The following is a 16931-nucleotide window of genomic DNA, read 5'->3' on the forward strand; positions in this document are numbered from 1 at the left end:
CAACGAATCCCATTGTTAGGGCGGAGACATAGATATCTCGTCATTATATCTGGTCCAGGACTTTCATGGTAATTGCACCCAGGGGAGAACGACTGCCCCCTCTCATTGATGAAGCCCCGGAAGATCAAGGCTGACCGCGATACTCTAGGCACTGTTAGCAGAAAACAGGATCCCCATTATAGTGAATGGAAAAATGGCAATCTTTGTGGTCAGTCTTCGCATAAATAAATACAAAGTTGAAGAAAATCATGGTAACAATAATTACTTCTAATACACAAGATGTATGTCCTTGAACCGATTATATTAAAATCGCACCCAGAAGAATAGATATGCATAATGTAGTTGCAAATTGCAGTCTGCAGTACCCAATTCAGCCTCCAATTTGAGTTACTCAATGAGAGGGGGCAGCACTGAGCTTGCCTGCAACGTCACTTCCTAGAATATCTTAAACTGAGCATTTTATGTCTCCATGAAACGCCATCTTAACTGACTTCATTTGGCTTCAATGCGCTTTTCAGTCTTCACATAGGAATGAATGGTTTCACGTGATCAATGGCTTTGTCCATTCATATACAGTCATTGCTCTGAGCAGAGGAACACAACCCACAATATAGCAATCTGGTCTCTGACAGAACAGTCGATGAGGTGGCATGTAACCATTGGTTGATGCATGTAACATCTAAGGAGGGGAACACGACCAAAGACTCATCACAGAGAGCATGAAACAAACTGTATTCGAAGGACAGGAGGTTGAATATTAAGGTTGTCTTCCCTGTACAGTCTATAAATCGCATCAACTTTGAAACATGAGCACTTTGCAGTGATTGTAACATCTCCCCTTTTACACTAATGGTATTTATGTATCCCTATATCTAGGCCAATAAACATATTGAATAGGTACAGTAAAATATGATTCCATAAACAGACCCATGTTCACAAAAAAAAAAACACAAAAACAATTTTAGATACATTTTATTCTGTAATTTGCATGTATTATTTTGCTGATACAGAGGCAAATATTGGTCCCTATTCCATATCTTTTCATAAGGGCAGGTGTGCACGGTCTGAAACCTGTTGACATTATCCTCTCTTGCATGGAATTCATAGTAGCCTAGCCAGCACTATAAAATGTTACAAATATCTCAAGTTATGCAGCTGAGATTACAGGACTTTCTAATATGACCTAATTCCTAATATAGGAATATGTTAAAAATACGGCTGCCATTATGGGACACAGAAGTGACAGTGGTCGTAACATTTTAGACCATGCTATTCAAAGAGTTTAGATACTTCATAGGTACAAGTCTAAATCTTTTCTCAAATACCTTCCGAGACCTTTTCAAATACCTTCTTGTGTATACAGTAAATCTTTAAACACATTTGAATGATATATAATACTGCAGTTTTAATGCAGTTAATAGTTTTAGTGTTAGTCTTGCAATACAAACATTTTATGAGGTGTTTGAAGATTTGTCACAGCAGTTTCCCTTGCAACATATTGAAGCATGAAGTCAATGCATAGTCAGTTTTTTAAATTAAATAACTGTTTTTGACTAACACCGTGAAGATTAATCAGACAGTAGAATTACAATGTACTTATCTTTGGAGTGGTAGTGTTGATTATTTAAAAATAATATCAATATTATATATGCATTGATTCATGGCATATAAAATACCATTGCTTCTTAAGGACACTTTCATTTCTCCTTCATTTAAGTTATAACTTCAAGGTAGATGGACAGATTGCACATAACTAGCTAGCTAACAGTTTATAAACACTTGTTAATACTGAAGATGGAGGTTGGGGGTGGAAGGTACTGGCACTGGATAGATCAAATCCAAATTGGTGTCTCACTAAGCATGGACAAAATGTTTGCTGATCATTTTAAATGCAAGCTCAAAAATATGATCACTGCTCAATGGAATAGGTCTCATCTGTATAAGACAGATAAGTCCAATACAATGCATAACCATAATCTTCCAGCAACACCCTGTCCCAGTTCCTACAAATGCCCTTGTGTGCAGACTGACCTTCCTACCAAGCACTGAACCACCTGATCCTACTGAACTTCAATTTAACTGCAGAAAAGAGAATTTAGGAATTTGAGATCTAGTCACACAACTGTACATAGTAAACAGAATTTCAAGGACTAGGGCTACTAAGTTTCACTGGTAATGTGGAGCGCTGGTCTAAGGTAAGTCTCTAGTCCTAGCACTCCTCTCGATCAAAACCAATCACACCACATGGTATGTTATGAGCATCCAACTGCCTTTAGATAAGTAGATCAAATATGGTAGCCACATATTGATAACACTTTTGTAGGGAACCTAGACATCAATGCCAAATCAGGAGAACAGAACCAGCTGGATTTGAGCTATCTGCAGTTCCACCCCCTGCCCTATCCGAGAATGTCGCATGTTTGAGGACAGTAGGACCGATTGTAAGTAGCGTTAGTTTGTCCAGGAGTGAGCAGCAGCACCCTCGGTCCCTTTCAGGCACTCTGCTCTCTCGCCGCTCTCTCAATGGCAGATAGCCAGCAGGAGACGTTTGAAGTCTCCACCACACTCAGATTTGATGGCATCCTTCAGGGACATGTCATACTTCTCCAGGTACATGTCTTTAATGGTCTCCAGATCATACTGTTGAACAGAAAACACATACCTCTTTAGCTGACATTTGTCTGCTTTTAGATTCCAAGTCAAGTAGTCTAAAAGGGGCATTTTCTTATATGATTACACAATTCCCTGAGCCATGTAAACTCAGCAAAAAAATAAACGTCCCTTTTTCAGGACGCTGTCTTTCAAAGATAATTCGTAAAAATCGAAATAACTTCACAGATCTTCATTTTAAAGAGAGTTTAAACACTTGCCCATGCTTGTTCAATGAAAAACAATTAATGAACATGCATCTGTGGAACGGTCATTAAGACACTAACAGCTTACAGACGGTAGGCAATTAAGGTCACAGTTATGAAAACTTAGGACACTAAAGAAGCCTTTCTACGGACTCTGAAAAACACAAAAAAAAAGATGCCCAGGGTCCCTGCTCATCTGGGTGAACGTGCCTTAGGCATGCTGCAAGGAGGCATGAGGACTGCAGATGTGGCCATGGCAATACATTGCAATGTCCGTACTGTGAGACGCCTAAGACAGCGCTACAGGGAGACAGGACGGACAGCTGATCGTCCTCGCAGTGATCAGTACATTCGAACATCACACCTGCGGGACAGGTACAGGATGGTAACAACAACTACCTGAGTTACACCAGGAACGCACAATCCCTCCATCAGTGCTCAGACTGTCCGCAATAGGCTGAGAGAGGCTGGACTGAGGGCTTGTATGCCTGTTGTAAGGCAGGTCCTCACCAGACAACACCGGCATCAACGTCGCCTATGGGCACAAACCCACCGTCATCGGACCAGACAGGCCTGGCAAAAAGTGCTCTTCTCTAACGAGTCACGGTTGCGTCTCACCTAGTGTGATGGTCGGATTTGCGTTTATCGTCAAAGGAATGAGCGTTACACAGAGGCCTATACTCTGGAGCGGGATCGATTTGGAGGTGGAGGGTCCGTCATGGTCTGGGGTGGTGTGTCACAACATCATCGGACTGAGCTTGTTGTCATTGCAGGCAACCTCAATGCTGTGCGTTACAGGGAAGACATCCTCCTTCCGATTGTGGTACCCTTCCTGCAGGCTCATCCTGACATGACCCTCCAGCATGACAAAGCCACCAGCCATAGTGCTCGTGCTGTGCGTGATTTCCTGCAAGACAGGAATGTCAGTGTTCTGCCATGGCCAGCGAAGAGCCCGGATCTCAATCCCACTGAGCATGTCTGGGACCTGTTGGATCGGAGGGTGAGGGCTAGGGCCATTCCCCCCAGAAATGTCTGGGAACTTGCAGGTGCCTTAGTGGAAGAGTGGGGTAACATCTCACAGCAAGAACTGGCAAATCTGGTGCAGTCCATGAGGAGGAGATGCACTGCTGTACTTAATGCAGCTGGTGGCCACACCAAATAATGACTGTTACTTTTGATTTTGACCCCCCCCCCCTCCCCCTCTGTTCAGGGACCCATTTCTGTTAGTCACATGTCTGTGGAACTTGTTCAGTTTGTGTCTCAGTTGTTGAATCTTGTTATGTTCATACAAATATTTACACATGTTAGTTTGCAGAAAATAAACGCAGTTGACAGTGAGAGGACGTTTCTTTTTTTGCTGAGTTTATAGTGCCTTCAAGTGTTGCCATGGTAGTCCACAAAGTTAGTATAGCCTTGCTTGATAGCATAGCCTCCCCCGGTTTTATAAATGTGCTATGGAGAAATGATCACGTGTCCATAACAGAAACTATTCAAAAATCCCTTAAATGCATGCAATCACAATGTAGTCAGTGGTCACAAATGATTTGGTGTCTGATAGACCCAAGAACCATGCTAAGGTTCTGTCAGAGAGTTTGGATCCATAGGTTACCGTACCTCAGAGCGGCATACAAGGATGCGGATGAGGGTGTCCTCATCAGTGCCTGCTCCTTTCATGGCTTCATTCAGTCGCCGGGCGAAATACAGCTGAGGGTTTTTAGCAACCCTCACTGAAAATAGAAAATCAGAAAGGCATTCAAATATACTGTCAGTTACTTCTAATTCGTTACTGGTTTATAGGCCTGTATTGTAAAACACCATTTGACATTTTGAACAAACGCAGGCTAGCTAAAGGAAATTCTGAATAGCCACCCACACAACCAACTAAATACTGAGTAATACCCACTTTACTCAAGTCACATGCATCCCTTCAGTGTCTCTGGCCTCAGATCTCTGCACCCACACACAAACACACATACGCCAACTTGTATACATACCAAGTGTGATGTAACAGTCCTTCAGTGTCCCAGAGACCTCATTATCAATGGCATCCAGAATTTCAGTTCCAGAGAGCTGGGTAAAGCAGGGAGGGAATGAATATAAGCATAAACACTGGTACAGAGGATAGCTACAGCAAAAGGAGCCCGATGTGCTTCCAATTAAATAGACTTACCACAGGTTCTAAATAAAATACATTGAAGTATAACCCTTTATTATTATTTATATCTATAAATATTCAAGGCACTCGTTTCAGCTTGTGTGAACAGACATAGGCTGCTAATAGCAGACCCACCTGCTCATACACCTTGAAGGTGGCCTGTAGCTGAAGGTAGTTTCGGTTGGCCAGGACGAAGCTGAAAGTGGATTCATCCGTCCCAAAACATCCCTCACCAGCCTAAATAGTAAATATGATTTAAATGAAACAGGTAAATCCACTTCTTGATATTGTGGTTTCTTGAATGCACTTCTCCATGCCATACCTCAAACAGGGCGGTGGCATCTGCTTCAGCCAGACCCTCATCCACATCGTAAGTCTCATCTCTGGTGCCCTAGAACAGAAAGCTTTCACTGACTTCTGTGGTGAGATGAAATGTAGCCTTTCTGTCTGGCTCAGGATATTGTATCTGGCCTCCATTTTACTAATGAAAGGACATTGGAAAAGCAGGCAGACAGCCAATGTGTGTGTGTGTGTGTGTGTGTGTGTGTGTGTGTGTGTGTGTGTGTGTGTGTGTGTGTGTGTGTGAGAGAAAGAGCAAGAGAGAGACCGAGGGAGAGAGTCTTAGGGTTAAGAGAGAGGTCAGGCAGAGGGAGCTCGATTTCAGTCCAAAGAAATCTAATTGTGTTACATGGCAAGAGTCCAAGAGTGAAACCATGGGGCCACTTACCTGTAAAAGAGCAGTGAGCAGGTTTCTCACATCTCCACTAGTGTCCCCTTCGACATCTGATTCCAGGTCCCGTTCATGCACTAGAGAAGTCACAGACAGACAGACAGACAGGGATAATATGAGATTAAGGGCAGAGGAATGGGAGTTCCCTTGTTATTTATATAACTGCTGATGTCATTCTATTTGAGCCATTGTGGAAAGCGGGTGTCATTCTGTTAAGATTCTTCCCAACCTGTTGTGGTTTTCTGTACTGCTGATTAACTTCTGATTCAGGATTGTGGTAAAAAAAAAACATATCTTGTTATTATGGGTGTTATAAAAAAAAAGTAAGGTGTGTTTTCTTTTTTATTTATATATATTTTTAAATCACAACCCTAACAAAAGTGAATCAGCAGCACAGAAAACAACAGGATGGATGATTCAGTTAGAATGTATCCAAACCCAAAAACCTGGCTAGATGGCAGAGTTTGCGAATGCTGTTTATGGACTACGGCTCAGCCTCCAACACCATAGTGCCCTCAAAGCTCATCACTAAGCTAGGTACCCTGGGACTGAAACCCTCCCTGTGCAACTAGGTTCTGGACTTTCTGACGGGCCGACCCAAAGTGGTTAAGGTAAGCAACAACACCTCTGCCACGCTGATCCTCAACACGGGGATCCCACACGGGTTCGTGCTCAGCCCACTCCTGTACTCCCATGAATGTGTGGCTACGCACGTCTCAAACTCAATCATCAAGATTTGCTGACAACACAACAGTGGTAGGCCTGATTACCAACAATGAAGAGACAGCCTACAGGGAGGAGGGGAGAGTCCTAACCGGAGTGGTGCCAGGAGAATGACCTCTCCCTCATCGTCAACAAAAACGAAGGAGCTGATCGTGGACTACTGGAGACAAAAGTGAGAGCACGCCCCCATCCACGTAGACGTGGCCACAGTAGAGGTTCAAAAGCTTCAAGTTCTTCGGTGTGCACGCCACTGGCAACCTAAAAGGGTCCATTCACACGGACAGCTTGGCCTCACAAACGTCTACAGACGCAGCATTGAGAGCACCCTGTCAGGCTGTATCACCGCCTAGTACAGCAGGTACCGCCTGCTTTAGAACTTTAGTCACTGTTCTAGATTTTGATTATGTGACCTGTATGCTACAAAGCCTTATGGGTCTCTCAAGTTATGCCAACTATTAACTGGAGCCCAATGAGTGTCCTCCTGCGTTCACAACCCTGGTAAGTATTCTGTTAGAAATAATTATGTAAAAAGACAACTTGATTGAGTGAGGGGTAGCATTGGTACTGGCTGGATGTGGCTGTTTCACCATTAATAAGGATGCCAGCTTTAAGGTGCAGCGTGAGAATGAAATTGATACTTACCCTGAAAGTAGCATTCTTTGAACATGTGAATATCCTGTTGGGAAAGAGCGAAAAATAAATCTTAAGCAGACCGTTATGTTTTTAAATCTTGAACAGCATTTTCTTTTTCCCATGACTTATAGGATTCTATTCAGAATGAAACAGAAAACATACAGCGTTTGTGGCAGTGCACAGAATCTCCACCAGAGTATCCTCATCAGTGCCTGCTCCCTTCATGGCCCTCCTGAGCTCCTTCACTGCATAGACGACTGGAGGGTCCAGCATGGCCAGGACGGCATTCTCAAAGTTCCCCCCCAGCTCACTCTTCAGCACATCCACCAACTCCTTCTCCAGAGAAAGAGAGAAAGAGAGAGAGATGGGTGTGGGGGGGGGGGGGGGGGGGGGGGGGGGGGGTCTCTGACCATTCTTTCATACAGAATCTTTCCAGATCCTTGATATCCTTCATCTGTGTTTATGGACTGCCCTCAATTCAAACCACACGTTTTCAGTGGGGTTCAAGTCCAAGAACAAGGCAAAATGTTGATTTTGTGGTCAATTAACAATTTTTTTGTGGATTTTGATGTGTGGTTGGAGTGGTTGTCTTGCTGGAAGATCCACTTGCAGCAAAGTTTCAGCTTTCTGGTAGAGGCGACCAGGTTTTGGGCTAAAATGTCCTTGTACTTCAAAATGTCTTAGACCTTAACATAGACCTCAGGACAAGTGGAAGCAAAGTAGCCTCATAACATCAGAGATCCACCACCATATTTTACAGTAGGTAGGAGGCTCTTTTCTGCACATGCATCGCTTTTTCGACACCAAACCCACGACTGGTATGTTTGACCAAAGACCTCTATTTTCATGTCATCTGACCATAGCACCGCCTGGAGTTTGTCAACGGCATTGGCACTTGGATTGGAACCGGTGCAATGGTCAGATTCTTCTACTTTGAATAAAAATGTGTTTGATACTCACATCGTCATATTTATCAAAATAGGCTTGTTTAATTTCCATCCGCTGGGCTGCACAGCGGTTAGCCAGTATGTCAATGATGGCTTGTTCATCAGTGCCTGCACAACAGGACACAATCAATAAATAAACTGGTGCCACACTGTACCTTTAAAAAGCATTTGCACAGATATGTTACTTATAAGTAAACACACATTGTTTGGAACGGTCTGTCAATCTCTCACTCACGGAGTAGAAGCATCCCTGGAATGCCATAATTATAAATTAACTAAAAAGATCGCAACTTACCCAAGCCTTTACAGGCTTTGCGTATGGCCTTTATATCAGCCATAACATCAAACTCCTCATATGGCACGATAGTGGGCTGAAATTAACCATTTGTTTTTGTTATGACATAAACAAGACAATAAAATGCTAATATCAACACAACCACCACTATTGTATCTCAATGTTGTGTTGTTTTTTTAAACACACACTTAGTAGGCCTAATCTATTGTAATTTCTGCTTTCCCTTAGTTTAGTTCTTCATAGGAGCCATCATGTCTGCCACCCCTCAAATCAACAAAAGATTGGACATCTGAATAGCTTTATGAAAGTTTTGAATCAATTGTTCACATATGTAATAAAACTGCCGTAAACCTATTAGAATGTAACATGACATGGGAGGGGGAGAACGCAATGGCAAGAAATGCACTAGCTGAGGAATTTGGCCGCTGCCGTGTTTTAACCAAACAAAGTAGAAGGGCGTAGCGCCCCATAGGCGAAATTGAGAGGACAATGGAAACACACTCACCAACCTAATCCCACCCATAGCCTTCCGCTCGGATTCACTCATTGTTTAGGCCTACATTAATCTAACGGGATTGTGACGAATTCCGCAGTGGCGACTTCCTCTGCGTTTCCCCTGCCTCACTGTCACATGAGTCGCATGTGTGACATTTCAAAGGCTATGTGGATTTTTTTACATTTTAAAATCAACCTCAGAAAGTGATCCATAACCCCGCATTCAATTGTGGTAGTGTGTAAATCTCCCGTAGCCACATTCTGCAAGCAGTTGACCAAATTACGCGAGATTTGTTTTTGAGATTAGTGTGGAATGTCGTTTGGATAATCGTTTTGATGAAGATGTCCACATCCCTTACAATTAAACATTTACACAGCAATTGTAAAAATGTATTCAACGTATTTTATAGGCCTATACTTTTCAATAGATATGCCTTATTTTACGTTTTTTCTCCACATCTTCGAGATGTTTTTTTCTGACCATAGAGTAGGGCCTAAATTTTAACATTTCATTCGCATTTCTAGCCGCAATTTCAGCATGCGCATAGGCCTACGTTTAAAAAAAAACAAGCATGGTACTCACTTGACAGTTGCCCATTTTCGAAAAGTTTGTCTCGCTGTTGTGAGTCTTGGGCTGCTGAGGAGAGTCGGATTCTTTACCGTAGTTGTGGAAGGACTTGGCGAGTAAAACGAATGTGCAACGTCATCGCGCAGAAATATAACGGAATTGAAAGCACCTCCTTCAGTTAACTATTTACTTACGTCGGAGATAGCGACTCGAAAGGCGAACATCTAAGATCGTCATCCTTAAATTTGAAATGTTATGAACACAAAACTACATTTACTATGGGGATATTATTAAACATATTATTATTCTCCAAACTATGTTATACTCAAAGATGATTCCAAGAGACTACATTGATACATATGCTACTCAGAATAATAAAGATATGAACTTTGTGCTCAAATTGTCTATACTAGTAAATATGGATTTATCAATAATTACAAAAAATATACCCAAGTAAATCAAGTAGCCTAAGAGCTATGAACGCAAATCGAATTGGCACTAGACCTGCTAAAACATTCCAAAGAAAATGCCGATTGAATCAAATTCAACCAGCTGACATTATTGATGTCTGTGCGTGCCCACTGTCCACGCACATTACCGAATAGAACAGTAAGATCAGGATTTATGTCCAGGGTATCACAGTGACAACTAGACACCTTTTCACAGCCACCTCTCCTGTTGATGAGGCAGGCTGCTGTTCATTGAAATTACAAACCTGGTAGCTTACAGTTTAATCACAGCTTCTTCCCTGCACTTTAGAATTGTCTCTATGTTAATTAGCCACCCACTGGAGGAAAATAATCCTGTCCCCACTGAAATTATACCCAGTTGGCCTAAAAAACCTTGGGACAATTAAATATCCCAATGCCACTGCCACAGAACAGTGCAATTAGAGAGTGACTCATCCTCTTGGATTTTAATGTGCAAGCCAACCTGACAGCACCAACAGGAACAACCTATTCAATGTTATCAACTTTACCTTAATTAATTACCCTTACAGGAAGTTTGCAGATGACAATAAGGCATTAGAACATACATTTAATATGTATTAGATAATGGTCAATCAGCTATATTTTATACAGATAAAATACCTATAGTTGCATATTATGTCAACATTGTAGTTGTTTCTACTTAACCCCGCCTGCTAACTTTAAACGCTGTGTCTCCCGTGTGCTAGCGTAGTAACGACTACGCCGCGGCTTCCCTGCTCCCATCTATTGCTGTTCACTGTACCATATGATCACTTGGCTACATAGCTGATGCCTGCTGGACTGTTTGTTTATCACAGTACTCCATTTTGTTTATTTCTTTATCTGTCGGCCCTAGCCCCGAACTCAGGCCCGGTGTGTAGCCCATTCATCACCATTTTACCTGTTGTTGTCTTAGTTGATTAGCTGTTGTTGTCTTACCCGTTGTCTTAGCTAGCTCTCCCAATCAACACCTGTGATTGCTTTATGCCTAGCTTTATGTCTCTCTCAAATGTCAATATCCCTTGTATACTGTTGTTTAAGATAGTTATCATTGTTTTAGTTTACAGTGGAGCCCCTAGTCCCACTCAACAACTTTGTCCCACTCCCCACACATGCAGTGACCTCACCCAGTATAACCAGCACATCCAGAGATGCAACCTCTCTTATCATCCCTCAGCGCCTGGGCTTACCTCCACTGTACCCGCACCCCACCATACTGCAGATTCTGGCCTGAATCTATTCTACCACGCCCAGAAATCTGCTCCTTTTACTCTCTGTTCCCAATGCACTAGACAACAAGTTTTGATAGCCTTTAGCCGTACCCTCATCTTACTCCTCCTCTGTTCCTTGGGTGATGTGGAGGTTAACCCAGGCCCTGCGTGTCCCCAGGCATTCTCATTTGTTGACTTCTGTAATCGAAAAAGCCTTGGTTTCATGCATTTTAACATCAGAAGCCTCCTCCGTAAATTTGTTTTACTCACTGCTTTAGCACACTCCGCCAACCCTGATGTCCATGCCGTGTATGAATCCTGGTTCAGGAAGGCCACCAAAACTTCTGAGATTTCCATGCCCAACTACAACATTTTCTGTCAAGATAGAACTGCCAAAGGGTGAGGAGTTGCAATATACTGCAGAGACAGCTTGCAAAGTTCTGGCATACTTTCCAGGTCTATGCCCAAACAGTTCGAGCTTCTAATTTTAAAAATGAATCTATCCAGAATAAGTCTCTCACCATTGCCGCCTGTTATAGACCCCCCTCAGCTCCCAGCTGTGTCCTGGACACCATATGTGAATTGATTGCCCCTCATTTATCTTCAGAGTTCGTTCTGTTGGTGACCTAAACTGGGATATGCTTAACACCCCAGCAGTCCTACAAGCTAAGCTAGATGCCCTCAATCTCACACAAATCATCAAGGAACCCACCAGGTACAACCCTAAATCCGTAAACATGGGCACCCTCATAGATATTATCCTGACCAACTTGCCCTCCAAATACACCTCTGCTGTTTTCAATCAGGATGCAGATGAAAAGGAATCCCGCTGAAGCCTTTACAGCGGAGCTGAGGAGAGAACAAAGACAGCATTCAGAGGTCCATCTATCCACCAAAACAGGGTTTAATGGGCACTATGAATCAGCATCCAGACTATGTTATGACCTCAAACAACGTGCCATTCAAATACACCTCTGCTGTTTTCAGTCAGGATCTCACCGATCACTGCCTCATTGCCTGCGGTCAAACGACCACCCCTCTTCACTGTCAAACACTCCCTAAAACACTTCTGCGAGCAGGCCTTTCTAATCGACCTGGCCCGGGTATCCTGGAAGGATATTGACCTCATCCCATCAGTCGTGGATGCCTGGTCGTTCTTTAAAGTAATTTCCTCACCATCTTAAATAAGCATTCCCCTTTCAAAAAATGTAGAACTAAGAACAGATATAGCCCTTGGTTCACTCCATACCTGACTGCCCTTGATCAGCACAAAAACATCCTGTGGCGGACTGCAATAGCGTCGAATAGTCCCCGCGATATGCAACTGTTCAGGGAAGTCAGGAACCAATACACACAGTCAGTCAGGAAAGCAAAGGTTAGCTTTTTCAAACAAAAATTTGCATCCTGTAGCTCTAACTCCAAAAAGTTTTGGGACACTGTAAAGTCCATGGAGAACAAGAGCACCTCCTCCCAGCTGCCCACTACTCTGAGGCTAGGTAACACGGTCACTACCGATAAATCCATGATAATCGAAAATGTCAATAAGCATTTCTCTACGGCTGGCCATGCTTTCCTCAGATAGCCCGGTTAGCCAATGTGCGGGAGCACTGGTTGGTCGGGCCAATTTAGGTAGTTTGTACATGAATGTATAGTTAAAGTGACTAAGCATATAAGATAAACAGAGAGTAGCAGCAGCGTAAAATATGGGTTGGGGGGAGGGGGGCACACAATGCAAATAGTCCCGGTAACCATTGGTTACCTGTTCAGGAGTCTTATGGCTTGGGGGTAAAAACAGCTGAGAAGCCTTTTTGTCCTAGACGTGGCACTCCAGTACCACTTGCCATGCTGTAGTAAAGAGAACAGTCTATGACTGGGGTGGCTGGGGTCTTTGACAATTTGTAGGGCCTTCCTCTGACACCGCCTGGTGTAGAAGTCCTGGATGGCAGGCAGCTTTGCCCCAGTGATGTACTGGGCCGTACGCACTACCCTCTGAAGTGCCTTGCGGTTGGAGAACGAGCAATTGCCGTACCAGGCAGTGATGCAACCGGTCAGGATGCTCTCGATGTTGCAGCTGTAGAACCCTTTGAGGATCTCAGGACCCATGCCAAATCTTTTTAGTTTCCTGAGGGGGAATAGGCTTTGTCGTGCCCTCTTTACGACTGTCTTGGTGTGTTTGGACCAATCTAGTTTGTTGTTGATGTGGACACCAAGGAATTTGAAGCTCTCAACCTGCTCCACTACAGCCCCATCGATGAGAATGGGGACGTGCTCGGTGCTCCTTTTCCTGTAGTCCACAATCATCTCCTTAGTCTTGGTTACATTGAGGGATAGGTTGTTATTCTGGCACCACCCGGCCAGGTCTCTGACCTCCTCCCTATAGGCTGTTGGTGTCGGTGATCAGGCCTACCACTGTTGTGGTAATGATGGTGTTGGAGTCGTGCTGGGCCATGCAGTTGTGGGTGAACAGGGAGTACAGGAGGGGACTGAGCACGCACCCCTGGGGAGCTCCAGTGTTGAGGATCAGCGTGGCAGATGTGTTGCTACCTACCCTCACCACCTGGAGGCGGCCTGTCAGGAAGTCCAGGATCCAGTTGCAGAGGGAGCTGTTTAGTCCCAGGATCCTTAGCTTGGTGATGAGCTTTGAGGGTACTATTTTTTTTAAATAAATTTGACCTTTTAACTAGGCAAGTCAGTTAAGAACAAATTCTTATTTTCAATGACGGCCTAGGAACAGTGGGTTAACAGCCTGTTCAGGGGAGGAACGACAGATTTGTATGCAGAACGACTATGCTGTTGAATGCTGAGCTGTAGTCAATGAACAGCATTCTCACATAGGTGTTAATTTTGTCCAGGTGGGAAAGGGCAGTGTGGAGTGCAATAGAGATTGCATCATCTGTGGATCTGTTTGGGTGGTATGCAAATTGGAGTGGGTCTAGGATTTCTGGGATAATTGTGTTGATGTGAGCCATTACCAGCCTTTCAAAGCACTTCATGGCTACGGACGTGAGTGCTACGGGTCTGTAGTCATTTAGGCAGGTTGCCTTCATGTTCTTGGGCACAGGGACTATGGTGGTCTGCTTGAAGCATGTTGGTATTACAGACTCAATCAGGGACATGTTGAAAATGTCAGTGAAGACACCCGCCAGTTGGTCAGTACATACCCGGAGCACACGTCCTGGTAATCCGTCTGGCCCCGCAGCCTTGTGTATGTTGACCTGTTTAAAGGTCTTACTCACGTCGGCTACGGAGAGCGTGATCACACAGTCGTCCGGAACAGCTGATGCTCTCATGCATGCCTCAGTGTTGCTTGCCTCGAACTACTTCGCAGACAGAGTTCAGTGTGTCAAATCGGAGGTTCTGTTGTCCGGACCTCTGGCAGTCTCTATGGGGATACCACAGGGTTCAATTCTCGGGCCGACTCTTTTCTCTGTATATATCAATGAGGTCGCTCTTGCTGCAGGTGATTCCCTGATCCGCCTCTACGCAGACGACACCATTCTGTATACATCTGGCCCTTCTTTGGACACTGTGTTAACTAACCTCCAAACGAGCTTCAATGCCATACAACACTCCTTCCGTGGCCTCCAACTGCTCTTAAATGCTAGTAAAACCAAATGCATGCTTTTCAACCGTTCGCTGCCCAGCACCCGCCCGCCCGACTAGCATCACTACCCTGGACGGTTCTGGCCTAGAATATGTGGACAACTACAAATACCTAGGTGTCTGGCTAGACTGTAAACTCTCCTTCCAGACTCATATTAAACATCTCCAATCCAAAATCAAATCTAGATTTGGCTTTCTATTTCGCAACAAAGCCTCACGACGCCAAACTCACCCTAGTAAAACAGACTATCCTACTGATCCTCCACTTCGGCGATGTCATCTACAAAATAGCTTCCAATACTCTACTCAGCAAACTGGATGCAGTCTATCATAGTGCCATCCGTTTTGTTACCAAAGCACCTTATACCACCCACCACTGCTGGCTCTCGCTACCGGGACCCACTGGCTCCAGGTCATCTATAAGTCTATGCTAGGTAAAGCTCCGCCTTATCTCAGCTCACTGGTCACGATAACAACACCCACCCGTAGCACGCGCTCCAGCAGGTATATCTCACTGGTAATACCCAAAGCCAACACCTCCTTTGGCCGCCATTCCTTCCAGTTCTCTGCTGCCAGTGACTGGAACGAATTGCAAAAATCGCTGAAGCTGGAGATTTATATTTCCCTCACTAACTTTAAACATCAGCTATCTGAGCAGCTAACCGATCGCTGCAGCTGTACATAGTCCATCTGTAAATAGCCCACCCAATCTACGTACTAGAGGTCGACCGATTAATTGGAATGGACGATTAATTAGGGCCGATTTCAAGTTTTCATAACAATCGGAAATTGATATTTTTGGGCGCCGATTATTATTATAATTAATTTTTTTATACCTTTATTTAACTAGGCAAGTCAGTTAGAACACATTCTTATTTTCAATGACGGCCTAGTGTAACAGTATAACTTTAATCCGTCCTCACGCCCATACCCGGGCTCGAACCAGAGACCCTCTGCACACATCAACAACTGACACCCACGAAGCATCGTTACTCATCGCTCCACAAAAGCTGGGGAACCACTACTTCAAGGTCTCAGAGCAAGTGATGTCACCGATTGAAACGCTATTAGCGCGCACCACCGCTAACTAGCTAGCCATTTCACATCTGTTACACTAGGAACGGTGGGTTAACTGCCTCCTTCAGGGGCAGAACGACAGATATTCACCTTGTCAGCTCAGGGGATCCAATCTTGAAACTTTACAGTTAACTAGTCCAATGCAATAACGACCTGCCTCTCTCTCGTTGCAGTCCACAAGGAGACTGCCTGTTACGCGAATGCAGTAAACCAAGGTAAATTGCTAGCTAGCATTAAACTTATCTTATAAAAAACAATCAATTATAATCACTAGTTAACTACACATGGTTGATGATATTACTAGATATTATATAGCGTGTCCTGCGTTACTTGTATACTCATTCTGATTATATGTATCTAAGTATCTGACTGAGCGGTGGTAGGCAAAAGCAGGAGCATAAACATTCATTCAAACAGCACTTTCGTGCGTTTTGCCAGCAGCTCTTCGTTGTGCGTCAAGTATTGCGCTGTTTATGACTTCAAGCCTATCAACACCCGAGATGAGGCTGGTCTAACCGAAGTGAAATGGGGAATGCTGCTTCGATGGTGGCTGTTGTCGTTGTGTTGCTGGTTCGAGCCCAGGGAGGAGCGAGGAGAGGGACGGAAGCTATACTGTTACACTGGCAATACTAAAGTGCATATAACACCCAATAGTCAAAGGTTAATGAAATACAAATGGTATAGAGGGAAATAGTCTTATAATTCCTATAATAACTACAACCTAAAACTTCTTACCTGGGAATATTGAATGAAGACTCATGTTAAAAGGAACCACCAGCTTTCATATGTTCTCATGTTCTGCGCAAGGAACTGAAACGTTAGCTTTCTTACATAGCACATTCTTACTTTCTTCTCCAACACTTTGTTTTTGCATTATTTAAACCAAATTTAACAAATTTAACATGTTTCATTATTTACTAAGTGTTAATTCAGTTTTGTTGTAATTAATAAATAAAAATCGTCCGCTTAATCAGTATCGGCTTTTAAAAAAATGTTTTTTTTTGTGTTTGTTTTGAATTTTCCCCCTTTTTCTCCCCAATTTTGTGGTATCCAAAAGGGGTAAAATTCAAAACAAACAAAACAGCTCGAGCTGTTTTGCAAGGAGGAATGGGAGAAAATTGCAGTCTCTCGATGTGCAAAACTGATAGAGACATACCCCAAGCGACTTA

General features: G+C 43.7%; 1 protein-coding gene across 3 annotated transcripts; it reads right to left on the reverse strand.

The window, feature by feature from the left end:
* Nucleotides 1–957: 957 nt before the first annotated feature.
* Nucleotides 958–11499, reverse strand: LOC110489849 (annexin A13). 3 transcript variants are annotated; one of them, XM_036944115.1, is made up of 11 exons: nucleotides 11353–11499; nucleotides 8339–8414; nucleotides 8057–8151; nucleotides 7259–7429; nucleotides 7106–7139; nucleotides 5738–5817; nucleotides 5333–5401; nucleotides 5146–5247; nucleotides 4850–4925; nucleotides 4470–4582; nucleotides 958–2640 (listed from the first exon to the last, which is right to left on the reverse strand). In XM_036944115.1, the coding sequence occupies exons 1-11, from the start codon at nucleotides 11437–11439 to the stop codon at nucleotides 2521–2523; spliced, it is 1023 nt and encodes a 340-aa protein (XP_036800010.1). In that variant the 5' UTR covers nucleotides 11440–11499; the 3' UTR covers nucleotides 958–2520. The 3 variants fall into 3 exon arrangements, with proteins under 3 accessions (XP_036800010.1, XP_036800012.1, XP_036800011.1); XM_036944117.1 differs by lacking the exon at nucleotides 11353–11499 and adding an exon at nucleotides 9417–9572; XM_036944116.1 differs by lacking the exon at nucleotides 11353–11499 and adding an exon at nucleotides 8844–9303.
* Nucleotides 11500–16931: the final 5432 nt, after the last annotated feature.

Source organism: Oncorhynchus mykiss, chromosome 15, assembly GCF_013265735.2.
Source record: "Oncorhynchus mykiss isolate Arlee chromosome 15, USDA_OmykA_1.1, whole genome shotgun sequence".
In the NCBI taxonomy this organism is placed as follows: Eukaryota; Metazoa; Chordata; class Actinopteri; order Salmoniformes; family Salmonidae; genus Oncorhynchus; species Oncorhynchus mykiss.

Bases quoted from the DNA above. Each gene is read 5' to 3' on its own strand.
- LOC110489849 (XM_036944115.1), bottom strand. From the start codon at position 11,439: ATGGAAATCTCAGAAGTTTTGGTGGCCTTCCTGAACCAGGATTCATAC. The intron at 8,152-8,338 runs GTAAGTTGCGAT...CCTGTTGTGCAG, and splicing joins CAAAGCCTGTAAAGGCTTGG to GCACTGATGAACAAGCCATC. The intron at 5,248-5,332 runs GTATGGCATGGA...TTTACTATTTAG, and splicing joins ATGCCACCGCCCTGTTTGAG to GCTGGTGAGGGATGTTTTGG.